The sequence below is a fragment of the Palaemon carinicauda genome, chromosome 13, assembly GCF_036898095.1.
Source record: "Palaemon carinicauda isolate YSFRI2023 chromosome 13, ASM3689809v2, whole genome shotgun sequence".
In the NCBI taxonomy this organism is placed as follows: Eukaryota; Metazoa; Arthropoda; class Malacostraca; order Decapoda; family Palaemonidae; genus Palaemon; species Palaemon carinicauda.
In genome coordinates this window covers 4,642,827-4,662,042 of record NC_090737.1, presented here as the reverse complement: position 1 = coordinate 4,662,042, position 19,216 = coordinate 4,642,827, and the positions used below count along the sequence as shown (strand labels likewise).

General features: G+C 36.5%; 1 protein-coding gene across 3 annotated transcripts in view; it reads right to left on the bottom strand.

Annotated features, from left to right (window-relative positions):
• Positions 1 to 12,983, bottom strand: part of LOC137652141 (uncharacterized) — a 49,920-nt gene extending 36,937 nt beyond the window's left edge. Inside the window, exons 1-2 of one of the 3 annotated variants that reach the window (XM_068385339.1) lie at positions 12,874 to 12,922; positions 5,999 to 6,083 (exon numbers count right to left, since the gene is read on the bottom strand). In XM_068385339.1, the coding sequence (XP_068241440.1) occupies positions 5,999 to 6,003 (5 nt within the window). In that variant the 5' untranslated portion in view covers positions 6,004 to 6,083; positions 12,874 to 12,922. Of the gene's footprint in view, positions 1 to 1,368; positions 1,374 to 5,998; positions 6,084 to 12,873 lie in introns of those variants that run through there. The other 2 variants (XM_068385340.1, XM_068385341.1) reach the window with 2 other exon arrangements.
• Positions 12,984 to 19,216: the final 6,233 nt, after the last annotated feature.

Below are 19,216 nucleotides of genomic sequence, written 5' to 3'. Positions count from 1 at the left end.
TTGGAGATGTACGCCATAGCTGTGGTGTTGTCTGAGTTGACCTCTACCACTTAGTTTCGAAGAAGCTTTCGAATATCATCAAGGCCAAGTGGACTGCTAATAGCTCCTTGCCGTTGATGTGCATGCTCTTCCCGACCGTCTAGGGTCGCACCCCAACCCAAATCTGACGCGTCTGAGAACAACGCGTGGTTTGGGTTCTTGACTGCTAGGGATAGTCTCTCTCTCAGACTGATATTGCTGTCCCACCATTTCAGGCATGCCTTTACTGGTTCGGAGACTGGGAATGATACCGTCTCTAACGTCTTGTCCTAGTTCCAGTGAGATGCTAGATGGAACCGGAGAGGCAGAAGGTGTAGTCTCCCTAGTGAGACAAACTGCTCCAGGGATGAGAGTCCCTACGAGACTGTTCCAACTCCTGACTGAACAAACGTTTTCTTTTCAGCATTAGTTGGACTTCGAGCAGGGCTTGTTCTATTCGGTGGCAGACGGAAAAGCCCGAAAAAAAAACTTGACTGCGAATCTCCATCCCCAAATATAGAATAATCTGGGATGGGATCAGTTGGGACTTTTAGGTTGACCAAAAGTCCCAACTCCCTGGCCAGACTCAACGTCCAATGAAGATCCTGCAGACAGCGAAGACTGGACGATGCTCTGAGAAGCCAGTCGTCCAAGTACAGGGAGGCTCGGATCCCCAATAGATGGAAGGATTTTGCCACATTCCTCATGAGCCTCGTAAACACGAGAGGAGCAGGACTGAGGCCAAAGCACAGGGCTTGAAACTGGTACCCCACATTCCTGTAAACAAACCTCAGAAACGGTTGGGAATCCGGGTGTATAGGAATGTGGAAGTATGCCTCCTGAAGGTCGAGAGAGACCATCCAGTCGCCTTCCATTAATGCTGTCAAGACAGCCTGGTAGACTTCATCGTGAAGTTTGTCTTGACGATGAACACATTGAGCGCACTTGCCTCTTACGTACTCCTGCAGTGAACATGGCTGCCAGATCATTGGAGCCATCCCTGAGGGACTTGTTCCTGCAGAGAACGTGGCTGTCAGATCATGGAGCCATCCCTGAAAGCCTTGTTTATGCATGACATAATTGTACAGCAAAACTTCAAACGTTCGAAAAAACTCCTAACAGGAGATGGTCTAGCTCTGAAGTCGACCATAAAATCTTGGAGCGTCTCATGGCCAGGCGCCAGGGAGAGTCTATGAGGTATGAGAAGTCTATCTGGGCAGAGGCAGGAACTCCCAAGCCGAGAACTTCTCCCGTGTCATATCAGACTCTCGCTCTATAAGCCAGCTTAAAAGTAGGGAAAGCAAAGGCTGTCTCCCCCAAACTCCTCCTGGTGATAAACCAGTCGCCTAGCAAACGTAAAGCTCTCTTAGAAGAGCGAGAGAGCACTAGCTTATAAAACAACGGCTTCGAAGTAGCTAGGCCTAGTGTAAACTCTGACGTTTAGGCGAACGAGGAGCAGCAGTTACAAAAAGATCCGGACAAAGATCCTTAAAAATCAGCATGATTTATTTAAAGTCCATAGAGGGCTGAGCAGCTTTAGGCTCCTCTCCGTCTGACAGAGTCCTCAAGGGAATATCAGTAGGAGGGGGAACAGCAACTTCCTCATCTGAAGGAACCTTGTCCGACAATAGCCGAGTCTCAAGCAAGGGAGAGACCTGCCGTGGTGGCAATACTTGACAAGCAGAGTCCACAAGCAAAGGAGCAACAGTAGCAGTCAAGGACGCTATGTCATGTAACTGCTTAAAGGACTGAACAGCAACAACCAACAGGTGCGGGAGGACGCTCGACGTCAACTCGAGACTGCCTTGACTGCCTAGACTGAGCAGTCAAAACAACTCTTGACTGCGGTGCTTGACGCTCAACGTCAAAACAAGTCAACTTCGCTGGTTGGCGAACGTCCTGAAACGTCAACAAGAGCATGCGGCAGCGGCTGAACGTCCACAAGCGGCTGAAAGTCAACACTGGACTGCATCGAGTGAGGCTCTACAAAACGTGACTGACGTGACTTTGTAACGTCAACGTCAACAGGACGTAGCAAAGGTTCGTTTGGGCGGCTCACGGCCAGGATCTCGATCAGCTAAGCGGCGAGGATCATCGTGAACCTGCTCAGCAGAATAGTCCTCCATAAGAGAGGCAAGCTTATTCTGCATGTCTTGCCGTACAACCCATTTAGGATCAACGGGAATGGTTGCGGTAAGAGACGAGGGTAACGTCTGTGACTGCAAAACCTTGCCTACAAAAAGACTCTCGGAGCCTGTGTTACGCTTTTGTTAGGCGGCGAGCAGTCTTCCGATGACTGCATAGGGTCAGAGCTGTCCTAATAGTTAAAACCAGGACGCTGGACCTGTCCTGAAAGGACTGACTTTCGCTTAAAGGGCCTCGAAACCTTGTTCCACGGTTTCTTATGCGAAAAGCCTTCGGATGACGATGAGAAAATCGTCTCGCTCATCTTATGGTAGGGGCGGTGTTGATGAGACACGCCTGAAACCATAGAGGGAACGTCTGTTCGCTGATCAAGTCCTCTCGAACCCATAAGTCGTACGACATTACTTCTCCCCTGGGCTTGGGAGCTTGCAAGAGGTCTCGGACTAGGCGAACGACAGGCACGAACAGACGAACCCTCGGTCGCAACACTGATAACACTTTGCGCAATTATCACTTTATCACTACGATTTTCTGTTTTGCACTTATTTCACTGAAATCGAATTTTTTAACAATTCACATTAGGTATGAATAAAACTGATTTCTACCTGAAGCACGCAATTCTACCCTCATCAAAAGGTTATAATTACGAAATCAGTCGTATAATGTAAGCACATTAATACAAGCAAAAAACAGTAAACATATTTTAAGATAAAAAAATCAGTGGCTGGGAAGGAGACTAAACACTAGTTCATTCAAAACTAAGTTTTCAATCTCTCACCGTACAGTGCCTTGGGACGAGAATAAAAACTAAAAACGTTTTATCCTTTCTACCCGTACAGAGACTAGGGACGAGAGTAAAAAAAACTGGCTCGAGAACAACGTTACTCGCTTGGGACGAGAATAAAGATCGGAACGTTCTCTCTCCTCTCTCTCTCTCCGTCTCTATCTCTCTCTCTCTCTCTCTTGATTTCGCACCGAAGAGAAGAGCCCACTTACCTTTCGTCAATAAACAGGTTATTTGACCAAAGGAAAAAACTGAAAGGTTTTTCAATTAAAAAGTTCCTTTAAAATAGTATTTAAAACATTTAAGCTTTGAAAGAAGAATGAACAAAACGTCAGAATCGATTTACTCTTTCTGCAAAGTGAAACCGTGATACTCTCTCTCTCTATCGTAACGATAGAGCGCAAACTGCGTAGCATAAATAAACTAAACGTTAGTTCATCTTTGAAACAGTACGAAGACTATTCAAAGAAAATCTTTCATAAAATATTTACTAAAAAATATTCATTTAATAAGTTTTAAATCATTTGCTCTGTAAAAGTTATTTACGATTGAAAGGGCTCAATGTTGTTTAACTTCGGTTTCCAAGTTAGGACCGCCTACTCTCAGGAAAGGTCGCATATAAACAAATCATTAAAATTTATCTTGATGTTTATTATAAATGGAAAGCTAATCGAAGAGACCTAATAAAGGCGGTTGAGATATAAAATATGTAGAGGAAAATCTATAATTAATTTATAACGTGATAAGATAGTTGCTAAAAGCCTAAAACACACTTCCGTACTAAGGGAAGGGTCGGCCATTTAAAAGTCAAAGAAAATCCAAAAAAACAATCCAAAGTCATCAAAAATTAAATCTATCCAAAAACGAGTTCAAGATTTAAGTTGAAGATAAAACATCTGCACTGCGAAAGCTCAAACCAAAAGGAAGTACTTCACCAAATATGTTGAGAAAACTCCAGGTTATACAGCGAGTATTGATACGTCTTGTCGTTAAGGCCGACAGAGAAAAAATTGGGTCTGTTTACATGTATATGCGGTATCTGGCCGATAGTTGGCGCTGGTGGGCACACCCGCAACCTTCATAGCGATCGCTCGCGAGTTTTTGTGTGTGTTTTCTGTCGAGCCGCTGGAGCAGCAGCTATTATATATTCACCGGCTAAGTTAAATATTTAAAAATTCAAGATTTCTAAACATTCTCTAAAGGTGGATTCAGTCGAGGAAATTACCGCTTGGAAATGCTAGTTAATCATCTACTTAAGAGGCCATTATAAGCAGGTTTTTTTAACAGCTTTTTTGAGAAGACCTAAATGATAAGTTTATCTAGAAGCCCTATAATTGTTGGTTTCTCTTCCATTACTACTCATCCTCATGGATTAATAACAATCAAACCAGTAATATACCAACTTTGGTGACCTTCAAACAGGAAAGACATTCAAACTAGAGGGGCACTTAGTAGAGTGCAGACCTCCGCCGCGGCAGCTTATTTCTCAACCTTGACCTTTGACTTTAACATGTATTAATTGGCGTGGATTTTCATACACTTAAATATGAGCCAAGTTTGAAGTCTCCGTGACAATAATGTCCAAACTTATGGCTAATTACATGAACTGGACATTTTGCTTGACCGTGACCTTGACCTTCCAAAATTTAATCATTTCCCGCTTTTTACATAACAGATAACCCCTGCAAGTTTCATTACTCTACAACTAAAATTGTGGCCAGGAAGCTGTTCCCAAACAAAAAGGGGCGAAAACATAAACCCCATCCAACTTCATTGGCAGAGGTAACAAGGCTTGCTTTTTTTGTATATCAAATTTAAAATGTTTAAAGAGAAATGACCTCTTACCATTGCTATCTCGGATATTTCATGCATTACCCGTAGCCCCAAAGTGTTTTGGCAGTTCTGGGTTAATGATGGATAACTCACTGTACGAGAGTAATGATGACACCTTATAAGTCCAGATAATAAAACCTTGTCCCCTGTTATACAAGGCATAAATTCCACCTAGTAGGGTATCCAGTAATGTAAAAGCCAAGCAAAATTGGACCACTTTTAACCTCTAATGCCCTCCATCTGAGATAGAGATATAAAGGTATACAGAAAAATAGCATTATATTTAAAATGTGCAAATATGCTACAAGAAATTGTTTTTAATTGGATAGTCAAAACAAAATTGGCGAGAGAAGACGCCAATTATCTTTAACTACAAAAGCAGTGCATGTATCATAAGTTAATTTTGACTATTTTCCTTACTGATATTATACTGTCAATTTTCATATTAATTCCAAATTTCACAAGCAGAATTACCTTTATGCACCAGATCCACAAAAGTTAGATCTACCACACATACAAGTGTGTTCCCTTTTCAATAATTTTCATAAAATTAGTTATGATGCTCTGTCAACAAGGCTTTGTTGGCAGGTGTGACACCAAACTCTATGAAGATCCACTTTGTGAAGTAGACAGAAAGCCAGTGCTTTTAAACTTCTGACCAAAATTGACTCCGTACAAATACTGATATGTATCAGATTGTTTTTTAATTTTCACATCAGACCCTACACTTGGTGGTAATTTAATATCAAAATTTTATGTAATATTGGGTGTAAGGAATATACAGGTATATACAGAAGTCAAAACAATCGCTACGATATGTTCTAAGAAAAAAAGAGATCTAGTACTGCAAAGGAATGAGAAAATGATACACATTACACCGAGAAAGCTTTTAAGAAACGGATGCCTTTCCAAAGACTGACTAGCTTGACCTTATAAGTGAAAAATGAAGTACTGTACTCTTCAATAGTTTTACATAGCTGAAATTCAAATAAAAATACAATTAAGAAGCCATCATAAAACAAAAAAACACATTAAAAACCAGCATAAAATCATTACACAGAAACACTAAATTACAGTAAAACAAATACGCAAAGCGAAGATACATTTGGCTTAATTAAGCAAAAAAACAAAAACACCTTTAAAAAAATTAACACATCCACAACTACATGACGTTTCTAAGGCTTCTTAATAAGCCCTGAGCCGTCAATACTCCCATACCTCATCCTGTTGTGCTCGGGGGAGGAGGATAGGGAGTCCGTTAAACTTAGAGAGCTTCCCGATGTTAAAATGCAAAAGTTGCAACCTATATGCAAAATGACATAAAAACTAATGTTAATCATTTGAAGGAAATATGGTAAAATATTAAAAAGAGTAATTTTAACAGTGGAAATAAAATTAAACATGTTTGTAGTACCTCTAGGATAAACAAAAAGTTCCACTAAAAGAAATCCTAGTCATATAAACTAGATATCTACTATATCCAACCAAGTTAAGAATTTCACATACAGTATAACCAAATAGAAGAGGTCACAAACATGGCAACATGCAGTACATATAGTATATTGTTTGCACAAACCATTTATCTTTTAGAAATAGAATACACACAAAACAAACTTTCCCTGGACTACCCTAATACTCACTCTTAATGCTTTGTAAAATTAGGGGCAACACAGGAAACTTTTATCTGTAAAGGATGTGCATTAAATGCCACATGATATAAACAATTCTTTATACTTTAACCTTAAAACAGTTCTTATTTATATATACTGGATATGTTAGTCTTGATTAGGAGTCTAACTTTTAATCTCAATACTCTAATGTACGGTACAGTACTTTGAAAAGCAAACTCAATTTGAGAAAAAAAGCGTTTTAACCCTTTTACCCCCAGGCTATTTGGAAATTTCCAACCCTTAACCCCCAGGGGGTTATTTTTTTCCCAGCACATTTTGCAGTATATATTTTTTAAATTGCTCTAACAGCCTTAATTTTTGTCATAGAGAGGTCAGGTTGGTCTCATTCTCTTGGAAAATGCCCGAATTTTCTCAAAAATTTATAATAAATATGAAATAAAAATTTTTTATAGCATTTTTTTGCAAGGACGTACCGGTACGTCCATGGGGGTAAAGGGATGGCTTTTGTGAAACGTACCAGTACGTCCTTTGGGGGTAAAAGGGTTAAATGATTGCCATCCACTCAAGTTTCTTTACCCAACCAATTTATGAAATTTTATATAAAAAACGACTACTTACAAACGAGGTACAAGGCAGAGTATGCAAATGAGAAATAACGCTCGGACGTACATATATTACCTACAAGTTACTCAAATTTACAGCCTATCAGACGGGAATTGAACAAGACGATAAATTGATGGCTATCTGCATTTACATTACACTTAACTCCAAAAGACTTTCTTAGCACTTGCAATACATGTACATCTTTAGGTAAAAATTACTAGCTTATTATAAAAATCAATTGTAGGAGTTAGCACACACTAACATATATATTAGGCAAGCCATTAATTCTAATAGCCAGGCCTTCTCCATCATGATGCTCAATACTACACAGTATTCTAGAAGTTTTATTCCAGCTGTTACCAAGTTGTGGAATGATCTTCCTAATCGGGTAGTTGAATCAGTAGAACTTCAAAAGTTCAAAGTTGGAGCAAAAGTTTTTATGTAGACCAGGCTGACATGAGTCTTTTTATAGTTTATATATGACATATCTGTTTTTGACGTTGTTAATAGTTTATATAGGACATATCAGTTTTGATGCTGTTACTGTTTTTAGAATATATTGTTAATTTGTTCTCATCATTTATTTATTTCCTTTCCTCACTGGGCTATTTTTCCCTGTTGGAGCCTTTGGGATTAAAGCATCTTGCTTTTCCAACTAGGGTTGTAGCTTGGCTAGTAATAATGATAATAATAATAATAATAACATACCATGATATAAACCATCTAGCAGTAATGTTTCTTCCCAAATCTTTTTTCTTTGTGACCTCTTTCAAAGTAGAGTAATAATTTCTTATTTCTCCTGATTATACAAACCTCAGACCTTTAACAGGAGTGTGACTAGCAAAGCTAAAACAGCTGGTAAACATTTAACAAGATCATCCTCTCCTACATCTATTGACACAAAACTACTTCCTTTGAAGTGAGTGTTCCTGCAGCAACAAAGCTAAAAGGTAAGGAGGATACTGGTTGCTGAGTAGTGATGATTCATGAACTACTGGAGCAATCGCCGGGGGATGCACCCGTGAGGAATTGGCTTCTCCATCACCTAAAGCAGTTTTAGAAGATATTGTCACTGTCCACCCGAAAGAGTTCATGCAGGAACAGATGCTTTGCCTCTATTAATGTCATCATCCAAGGGGGAGACTCACAATGCTGTCATGTCACAAGTATTTCAAGATGCTACATCCTCTTCTTAGGAGTACGAGGAAGCAACAATATACCATTACCCATAGGTCATTGCAAAATAGATGAAGAGTGGCTTGATTCTGAAGCAATTCTCTCAGAGTAGGACCCTCCTCTGCTTGGAAGACTGACAGAACTGTCTCGGAAATACCCCAATCCATAGATTGTGATAAAAAAATTAAGTCTAATTTCAAGCTGAAGCAATTCTTCGCTAAGGGTAGAATGCAACAATTATCGAGATCTTCCGTAGATAAAAGGTAACGAGAATACTCGAGAAGAGATTAGCATAAACACTTGGGGAGTGGTAGCAGACTAAAGCAGAGGGCTCTAAACTGGCATACTATTCTCTCAAAGATGTAGCAGAGAAAACTTCCAGTAAGAGAGGGATTGGATCAGAGGGTACGGATTCTTCAGACCTATGGGAACGAAGAGGCTTTCTATAATATATTGTATGCTACTTGTCATCTCCATTAACCCTTATACCCCCAAGATTTTTGGAACTTTCCAACCCTTAACCCCCAGGCATTTTCTTTTTCAAGCACATTTTGCGATATATTTTTTTTTTAAACATGCTAACAGCCTTAATTTTCGTCATCGAGAGGTCAGGTTGGTCTCTGCTGTTTTGATGGGTTAAGTCTGTCCAGAAGGTAAAGGGTCTGTAGGGAGCATAGGATGCAGAAACTTAACCAATTTAGTAGAGATTAGGATGTTCTGCTCTGTGCCGATATTTCTTCCTGCAATGGGACACCTCCTGGCACTTACCCAAGACGGGAGGTTCCCAGTATTTCACGGTCTCTCCCACATGGAGAGAAACGGTAGAAGTCACGTGTACGCAACTCCTAACAATCGGACTTTCTTGATGAAGTCTTCTACTCTTTTTACTCTTTTACAAGTTGCGGCAAAGACTAATGAAGATGAGGCAGAGGAGGAGAAGGATTTAAAGTTCAACTTCTACAAGGTCATGCAAGCCGATGTTGACTAACAACACCCCCAAGGGGAAAAATCATCACACGAACTATATGAAGCGACAGTACAATCAGGTGATATATCGTTAGCGTCGGAAGAGGACGCCAGAAGTACGCCTGTACAATCTGGCAGCTGAAAACAAAGTGATTACTCGGTGGCCTATTGGGGCTTACCTGTCACCCAACAGAAACTACCACCACCTCGTTATGAATTTCAACAGCCATATCTAACTTCACTGAAAGTGTATTCCTATTAAGGAATCATGGTTTATATTTGTGTAGGAACAAATGGTAATGTGACCTAATATCAAGTAGAACATGTTAGCTTGTGAAACTTTGTAGTTTTTGGGAGGTGGGACGACTGCCATAACCGAAAAACTGGTTGGTTATCATCATAACCAACCTCCTCTTTTCTGGCAAGATATACATTATGTATTACGTGTATAAGCCGTATGGGGACGTATTTTGACGTTGTTTGAACATTACGCTCGGCTCCCATTTTCATCAATCCGACTATATCAAACACATGTCTACCTTATACTACACTTATTCATATAACTGAAATGAGGGACTTACACTATATATCCCAATAGTGAAACATGTAAAACATTGGGACCTATATTCGGCTAATATATGGTACTAAAACTCACTATAAGAACGATGAATACTGGCTATTTTGGTGTTTTTTTCTGTATGACTAATGGGGGTTAAGGCATAATAATTCACTTATCAATCGATTAAAAGGAGAACAGCATTTCATTATGAAAGTCAGCAGTTTACTGTAAGATTAATCATTGGTTACTGCACATGCAATGCTTGCATCTGTTTTTGGCAACTTTTTATTTTTGTATTATCTCATTATCAACTGGTTTTTTTTCAACCAAATAAGAGCTTCCAAATATTCATGCATAAGATTTTGGATGTTCTTTTACAATAGCCATTTTTTCTAATCCGCATCAGTTTCATATGTCTACCATCCCAATAAGTCTTCCGGAGGGAATTCATTCTATTTTGAAATTTAGTGCAATTTCATCTATTTTGCAAGAAGTCTTCCAGAGGGAATTCATTCTATTTTGAAATTTAGTGCAATTTCATCTATTTTGCATGAAGTCTTCCAGAGGGAATTCATTCTATTTTGAAATTTAGTGCAATTTCATCTATTTTGCAAGAAGTCTTCCAGAGGGAATTCATTCTCTCTTGAAATTTAGTACAATTTCATCTATTTTGGTTATCGCTAATTTAGAACACTTTTTGTTCAGTATATAACTACTGTTGCTCACTCTGTTCAGTATGGAGCAGGTCGTTTGGGCTGTCAGCATTTTAGGCTTTGAGTTGTTTAGGCCGTGACTCCTTAAGCCACTGGTCATTCACGCCTCAATTTTGAGAACCTTTCTGCGAACGTAATCTTGAGTCTCAAAACACTTAATTACCTAATTCAAAGCATTACTAAATTCGAAAAAAACTTTTGAAAGTCTATCTCAAAGTACCGTCTTATTTAGTTTGAAAAATAGATTAAGCTATGCATATATAACGTACATAGCCTACTCGCGTTCCTACCAATTTTTAATTCCTTTTCCCTCAGGTTTCAGACACAGCTTTTCTCAATTCCAAATAGAATAGTGGCTATGAATACCCTTTGTTTTCTCACCTTCAGTTACAGCTTGTTTATATTTGGCAGTATATATTCTCAAGATCATTTTTCCATCACATATAAAGGTATAATCTAAAAATATGTCAGTCTTATGCTACTGAACTTTACAACTATGGCAATTGTTTACTACTGTACGATAGTTAAAATACAACCAAAACAGATGCTACCAGATTCTAAAGTTCCACCTCTGCCAAAAGATATAAATAATGCAAGGTTTGTTAGTTTGGTGAACAAAGCTGTTTTTCGGTTAAATTTTGAAAAAAAATGGGTTTGTATAATTTCAAAGAATAAATCAGGATCACGGCCTAAACGACTCTCGCACTAAGTGGATCACACCCAGTATATAGCTATTGCTGCTCACGAGAAAGTCTAAAATAACCCTGGAATAATAACCCAAATGATTGGTATGTGCAGCTCATCCATGTACTACTTGCCAGAACAGAGGTGCAGTAAGATAATGTTCGTTTGCAATCAAAACAAGCCATGGCGGAGCAGAAACCATCTGAGATGCAATATAAATTATAAGTTACTTATGATACTTTAATCATAACCCATGCAGATGGCATGCGCAGCACATCCATGCACTGCTTACCAGAAGAGAGGATCAACGAGATATTAATTAGCGAGAGAAGAGAGCCGTGGAGGTACAAAAATCCTTTGGCAGACATGACGAGAATCGTAGGTAATTATCATACTTTAATTTCATGCCACATTTACGAACTATACATTTTTCAAACTAGTTATCTTGTATTCTTTATGCCTTTCTGACCATTACTATAGCTGAAAAACACCTTTTTTTTTTTTTTTTGATGTGTGTTTCCATCAACCCAGGAAAGAGAGTATATAAGGATACAGCTCCTGGGCTAAGTTAGTTACGGATCTTTAGGTGGTGCTCTTGTGTTTGTTTCCCTTTTGAAATATGGTTTTTCTGTCATCCCTTATGGAATTTCAAAGCGTCTAAATTAAGAACAAAAAAATATTAATGGGTTCCCCCAGTTTTATGCATCAGAACAGTTCAAAGTACCTATATACTGTATGTATATATATATATATATATATATATATATATATATATATATATATATATATATATATATATATATATATATATATATATATATATATATATAGAGGGGTGTATGTATGATAGCAGACACCTGTATGTATTATGTCTAATTTAGAATATGGCAGTGTAAAGGGGGTCGCAGGGGGGGGGGGGAGGTTTAGCCCCTGTCCGTTAAGTAGGTAAGGACACGGCTTGTAGGTTAGGTTAAGGGGGAAAGTTTAGGTTAGTTGATGTCCATTTTTAAAGAACGCGTGAGGAACTGGCCGCTGATATACATATATATATATATATATATATATATATATATATATATATATATATATATATATATATATATATATCTATATATATATATATATATATATATATATATATATATATATATATATATATATATATACACAGGGAAATTTTTATTTTATTTTCTCCTACGAATATTGTGCTTCAGTATAGATTTACCGACTATGTCCGTACACAACGAACCACAAGGCCTGACTTTTTATCCCTATTCCTTTCTCCTTGATTAAAACACTTAATATTTTCTTGCAGATATTTTACGAAGTGTATCTTTCTTCCAAAATTAGGGGATTATCAATCAAGTGGCTAAAAAACTAGCAGTCAAGTCGACTGAAGAGAGTTTCTGCCCAATATGATCACTACCGTAAACACAATATCGGCCATGAAATATGAAAAGACCTACCTTAAGCCTAACTACATATGTTAGGAGAATTCTATAACAACTATGTTAATTTTGAGTTTAAGAAAAGAGTGCAAAGTTATTCTAAATGTCGCTTTATCACAAATCATCACGCAGAAGGCACCCTACACATTGTTTGGTTTCGTTGAGCACATAGCCACTGAAAAGCAATCCACGAACATACCATAAATCAATTATTAATCACCTCAAACTAATAACAAAACCTCCTACGACAACATAAGATCACATATATTTGGTTTTCATAATGAAAAATAACCAACTGGTGGCTTATACAGACCTGCAAACGTAAAGTAGTTGATAAGGCAAACAAAGGTTGTAGACTTATGATGGTGGTATGAGTCACTAGTGTTTACACTTTCGCTGACACCACCCTGCCACCTATTGGCAATGTGCGGAACTACCAATAGTGGGATCCCATTTATTTAGTGAGAGAAATATAGAAAAGAAAGACATTTTACACCAGATGTGGAGAAAAAGACAATGCAATTTCATACTGGATTTGGATAAAAAACTAAATTATATAAAAGGAAGATATATTCAAATCTGGAATGTATCGTAAGATTACTACTACAGGCGCCGTTGTAAAGTCTATGCCTCAACCTTGATCCTGAACCGGGATGATAGCAAAAATAGAAAAAATAGAAGAAACTATAGAAGAAAAAAAGAAAATAATGAAAAAATTAAGATTTATTAAAGGAAATGGCCCTCTGCCTTATATCAGAGAAATGCATCTGGATAAGGCATCCCTTGTGATGAAAGCAAGATTAAATATGCTCAACTTAAAAGCAAATTTCAGGGGAAAATATGATGACAATTTGTGTGATTTATGCAAAGAGGAAGAAGACACCACCGAACATTTATTTTTATGCCCAAAGTTAGAACAGCTAAAGAATGTAGAAATAAGTTTAGGTATGCTGAAAAATCCTAGCAGAGATCTGGCTGCATTTATAGATAGGGCAATGAATATAAAAGAAGAGTTTAAGAAGCCCAAACTGATTACCACAACAGGTTGCCAAAACTGATGATAGCAAGGTGTTATCCTATCCAATTTCAAAGTAGAAGGGAATAAAAGTAAAGATAGAGAACCTCATTATGATATTAATTTATTTAAGGCACAGATGATATAAACTTAATAACAATAATAAGAATAAGCTTAGAAGCTTTGCACCTATCTATAAAGAGATAGAGTGCCCGCAAACTTACTTTGCGGAGTGAGCAATAAGGAACCAGGAACCAGGAAGGCATTATCGCAGTTGATTTTAATGTAGAATGGGATAAAAGTAAATGTTAAGAACTTAATCAATAATTTTGTTCATAGTATAGTGTGAATCATGCAATAGGAGGAAGAACGTTCAGTTATGCGGCACCGAGACTCTTTAACGACCTTCCACTCGATGTCAAGAATAGCAATAATGTGGCAGCTTTCAAGAAAAACCTGAGGACTTATCTTTTTAGAAAGTGTTATAATAGTGACCTGAAAACTATTAAGCCTGAATACAAATGCTAGCGAAATAACTGATAACGATACAGAGCAAAATATTAACTGGAAAAGAATTATTTTTTCACACACCAAGGCCCGCCTGAACAGACCTTTAGTGTTTGATGGAGGGCGAGAAATAAACCCCTAAAAGTAAAAGTAAAAGTAAGTTGAATAAGGGTAATTACAGTATTAAGTATAAGCTTAGAAGCTTTGTACCTATCTATCATGCAATAGAGTGCCCGCAAACTTATTTTGCCGAGTGAACAGTTAGGAACTCGGTGGTAGTTATATTTGAGTTATAGATACTGTAATAATTATTGTTGCAGGATATGAAAAGATAGCACTCATCAATTTTACTTTATAAATTACAGCTACTTATATACTTGTTTTTATTGTCACACACACCATTAAGACGAGAAATCTGTATCTAATCGAGTCAGCATTATAGGCAAAGTTGCATAGTTGCTAGACAATATACACAGATTATTACATTAGTTTCTTTCATTTTTTCCTTCTTAATATAACCACATTTCTGACATTAATAGAAACTTGTTCATACATCTACCAAGTATGTTATATGCGCCCCCCCCCCCCTCGTAACAGAATTGTATCCCTGAAGTACCATTTCTAATTTCAGCTCCACTTGCAGCAGGTTTCTTACATTACATACTTACCTTCTCCCTTTACATTTGGGATTGATTGTAGTAAACAATTTCCCCCAACTAATGCATTTTAACAGTATTGTTCTCATCACTATGAATTGATTTAATAAATCATAATAATTGGACCTCCAAGTATTTTCCATTACCTCAGCTTCTAGTTACTTCATTATCTTTACTGATTCACCAGGAAAATAATAGCATTGCCATAGGAGCTAAAATTTTAATATCATTAGCAACTCTATTTTTCTTATCAGTGGTTTTACCAGCAAGTTCCTTTACTTGACTCTATTTTTCTTATCAGTGGTTTAAGCAGCAAGTTCCTTTTCTTAGCTCTATTTTTCTTATCAGTGGTTTTACCAGCAAGTGTCTTTCCTTAACTCTATTTTTCTTATCAGTGGTTTTACCAACAAGTTCCTTACCTTAGCTTCATTTTTCTTTTCAGTGGTTTTACCAGCAAGTTTCTTTCCTTAAATCTATTTTTCTTATCAGTGGTTTTACCAACAAGTTCCCTGCCTTAGCTCTATTTTTCTTATCAGTGGTTTTACCAACAAGTTCCTTACCTTAACTCTATTTTTCTTATCAATGGTTTTACCAGCAAGTTCCTTTCCTTAACTCTATTTTTCTTATCAGTGGTTTTACCAGCAAGTTCCTTTCCTTAGCTCTTTTTTTCTTATCAGTTGTTTTTACCAGCAAGTTCCTTTCCTTAGCGCTATTTTTTTATCACTGGTTTTACCAGCAAGTTCCTTTTCTTAACTCTATTTTTCTTATCAGGGGTTTTATCAGAAAGTTCCTTACCTTAGTTCTACTTTTCTTATCAGTGGTTTTACCAGCAAGTTCCTTTCCTTAAGTTCATTTGCATAAGTTACATTCTCCATCTTTTAACGGCAGACATCATCACAATTAGGTCAAGTAATCTATGTGATATTATCAATTCTTGAGGCACTTTCCAGTGACTCAAAATTCATCATGAAATTTTCACATTTTAGGTCGACAGTGCGGAGAAATTTTGCTAAGCCACCTGCACAGTTTTAAAGTAAATACTCTAATTCAACAGTGCTAGCATTGCTTTCAGAAATAGTTTGGTCTTGCTGCTCAATTTCTTGTCTCATTTCAGTCATAATAATGTTTTGTTCACTTTATTCCGCTATTAAATACGTTCCATTAATACATTTAAAACATAACTTTTGTTTCTACTTATTTCTAAGCCATTATCATCGTCTCCTCCTACGCTTATTGACACAAAGGGCCTCGGTTAGATTTCGCCAGCCGTCTTTATCTTGAGATATTGAATCAATATTTCTCCATTCATCATATACTTCATGCTTCATGGTCTTCAGCCATATAGACCTGGGTCTTCCAACTCTTCTAGTGCACTGTGGAACCAAGTTGAAAGTTTGGTGAACTAATCTCGCTTGGGGAGTGCGAAGAGCATGTCCAAACCATCTCCATCTACCCCTCACCATGATCTCATCCACATATGGCACTCGGGTAACCTCTTAGTTTTATGTACAACAAAACAAAATTCTCTAAGAAAAATAGTTTTGATCTGTACGAGGTAAGAGAGCAGATAAAAACAATCTTTCTTAAAGAAACTAGTTTTGTTTTAAATATGTATCTTGCATTTCCCATTTTACTTTGTTTCATTATGGACCTTAAACTCAAATTGCATGCATGTGATGTCAAGGTATCATTATTATTATCATTATGTTTATTATTATTATTAGCTAAGCCAAAACCCTAGTTGGAAAATCATGATGCTATAAGCCCAAGGGCTCCAACAGGAAAAAATAGATCTTAACCTCATAAAACGTGGATATGGTAAGCAATTTCTCATTTAAAATCACTCGAGTAAAAGTTGTGGAGATAAAAAGATGAATTCTCAAGGTTGCATCGAATTTATTTAAGGGTAGGACCACATGATTTAAAAAATAAAATAACATGGAATGATAAACTTAAGAATAAAAAAGGGAAATGTCAACTTAAGATACATAGCCTTTGTTGATCCAGACCTCAATGATACAAAAAAGAAAAAAAAATGGTTAGAGAAATTTTCCTATAGCTTCTTAAAAAATTCCAGACAAAAAAAAGAAATTTGGTTGGAGAAATTTTCTATAGGTTTTTTTTAAAATACTACAGAAATAAAAAGAAATTTGGCTGGAGAAATTTTTCTATTGGCTTTTTAAAAAACTCCAGAAAAAAAGAAATTTGGTTGTAGAAATTTTTATATAGGCTTTAAAAAAAATCTCCAGAAAAAAAGGAAAAAAGAAATTTGTTTAGAGAAATTTTTCTATAAGCTTCTTAAAAAACTCCAGGGTTGGATGACTGGTTAAAACACTCTGATAAAAAAAACATACACCATAATGTAGGCTGGATACATCAGAGGAATTGGAGGGATTGATACAGTATGCAGAGAAATAAAGGCTATTTTTCCATTGCATAAATCACAGATGCATTGTATTTACACCCTTAAAAGTAAAGAACCGAAAAAAATAAAGAGACACACCACATACACTTCACCTTAGCCTGTGGTCTTGCATAGATCAAGGACAGCACAGAAGGTCTTACAACTTACAAACTTAATTGATACAAACTTAATTGGTTCCAAGAAGCTATTTGTAAGTTACTGTAATTGAATTGGTTACAAGAAGCTGTTTTTAAGTTAATCTTTTTTTTTTTTTTTTTTTTTTCAAATTTTGACCTTAGGTACCCCTAACCTGAATCCCATGCCTATGACTTCAAGCTACAAAAAGTCAACAAATAGTCAGGTTTCATATGAAATAGATATCAGGTTATTACAAATGTCATTTTGTTTACTGTATTAAATGATATATTATTTTACTGCAATATTTCTTTATCTTATCTTTGTTATTTTCAATTGGATTTGCGTTTGAATCTCAGAGCGTTTGTAAGTTGAGGACCTTCTGCAATATGTTGTATTGTGTCAATGTATTCAAGGCATAGAAAAATAGCTTCTGTAGGTATAACTTCAAAAGAGGATCACACTGTCTCCAGTACAGTGTGTGGTGGGAAGGGAAAAAGGGGGTTTATACACTATCATTATGTTTAAGCTGTGTAAATGTCACGAAAACTTTAGCGTCAGAATGCGATATAAAACGCGCGAAAGATTTACTTATGCAATTCAACAATTTTGCTCCTGGATACTTTATCATGATAAGATAACATTACCTATAATGTGAACGTACACAAAACTGACACATGTGGTATAATTTTGGCACAAGTATAATAAAATCTATTGGTATAAAAGTATTATAATCACATTTCATGAAAATATCTGGAATTTACTTTGCTTCAGACTGCCTTTGAAAATGCAATATATCTGCTACTACAGTTTTAGTTGGAAAGGCCACAGTCTTGTTAAGTATCTTATGTACACTTTATCACTTGAAATATAGCACCATTATATATACAATTTTCCAACACTAAAGGGCATGTTTTCTAAAGAGGCAAGGACCACTAACATGTTATCAAAAGTTTGAATTGAAAAAGCACCATTGGATGATTTCACAGACCTATGTACCATGTATATATATATATATATATATATATATATATATATATATATATATATATATATATATATATATATATATATATATATATATATATATATATATAAAGTTCGGAAGCCCTCACACATCAATGTTTATCAGACGTACTTTCATAATCATTACTTTCATCATAAATAATATCAGTATGATAATACTAGTGACACAAACTTACCAGTGTCAATGTGACCCACGGTACTGTAAATAGTGGACATTAGTGTCCTCTTTAGAACAACCCACTCGATTTGACGGTTGTTGCTTCGTGTTAATATTTCCTCTGCATTGTCATGAATTACATTTTATCCAATGCATAATGCTAGTTGCCAAATTGAATTTCTTACTGTGAGAGTGTTGCATTTTAATTGTCTTAAAATGATTCATAGAAATCTAAAACCTGTGGGATATCAAGTGTCATTTGTTATGATAAAGAGTAAAAAGCAACTGTTGATGGTGGGTATCAATGGAGACTTTCATAGCTATCAAACATAATTTTTAATTTTTCTTAATACTCCAAGAATAGTTACAGAGGGCTTCCAGGTATTAGAGCCAATGTGTACATCTACTGTAGGTTCTAGAGCTTTCAAATATGCTGTCCCAAGACTATATAATAAGCTTCAACTAGACATCTGAAAGACTGAAAATATCAAGGCTTTTAAGAAGAAACTGAAGACTGTTGTTTTCTAAGTGCTTCGATAATGCGGATATTTTAAAATACCTCAGAATGTATTCAATAAACAGATCTTGTAGGTCCTGTAATGCGTCGGGTTTCCCTGTGTGATAGGACCAAGAAAGCAGCCCTTAAAGTAAAGTAAGAAGAAGAAGAAAATTGTAGTAATAAGTAGGCCAACTGTCTAACTCTTCATTGTTTCTTATTGGAAATTAACTTGAGTGACAGTGGTTCATTCACAAGAG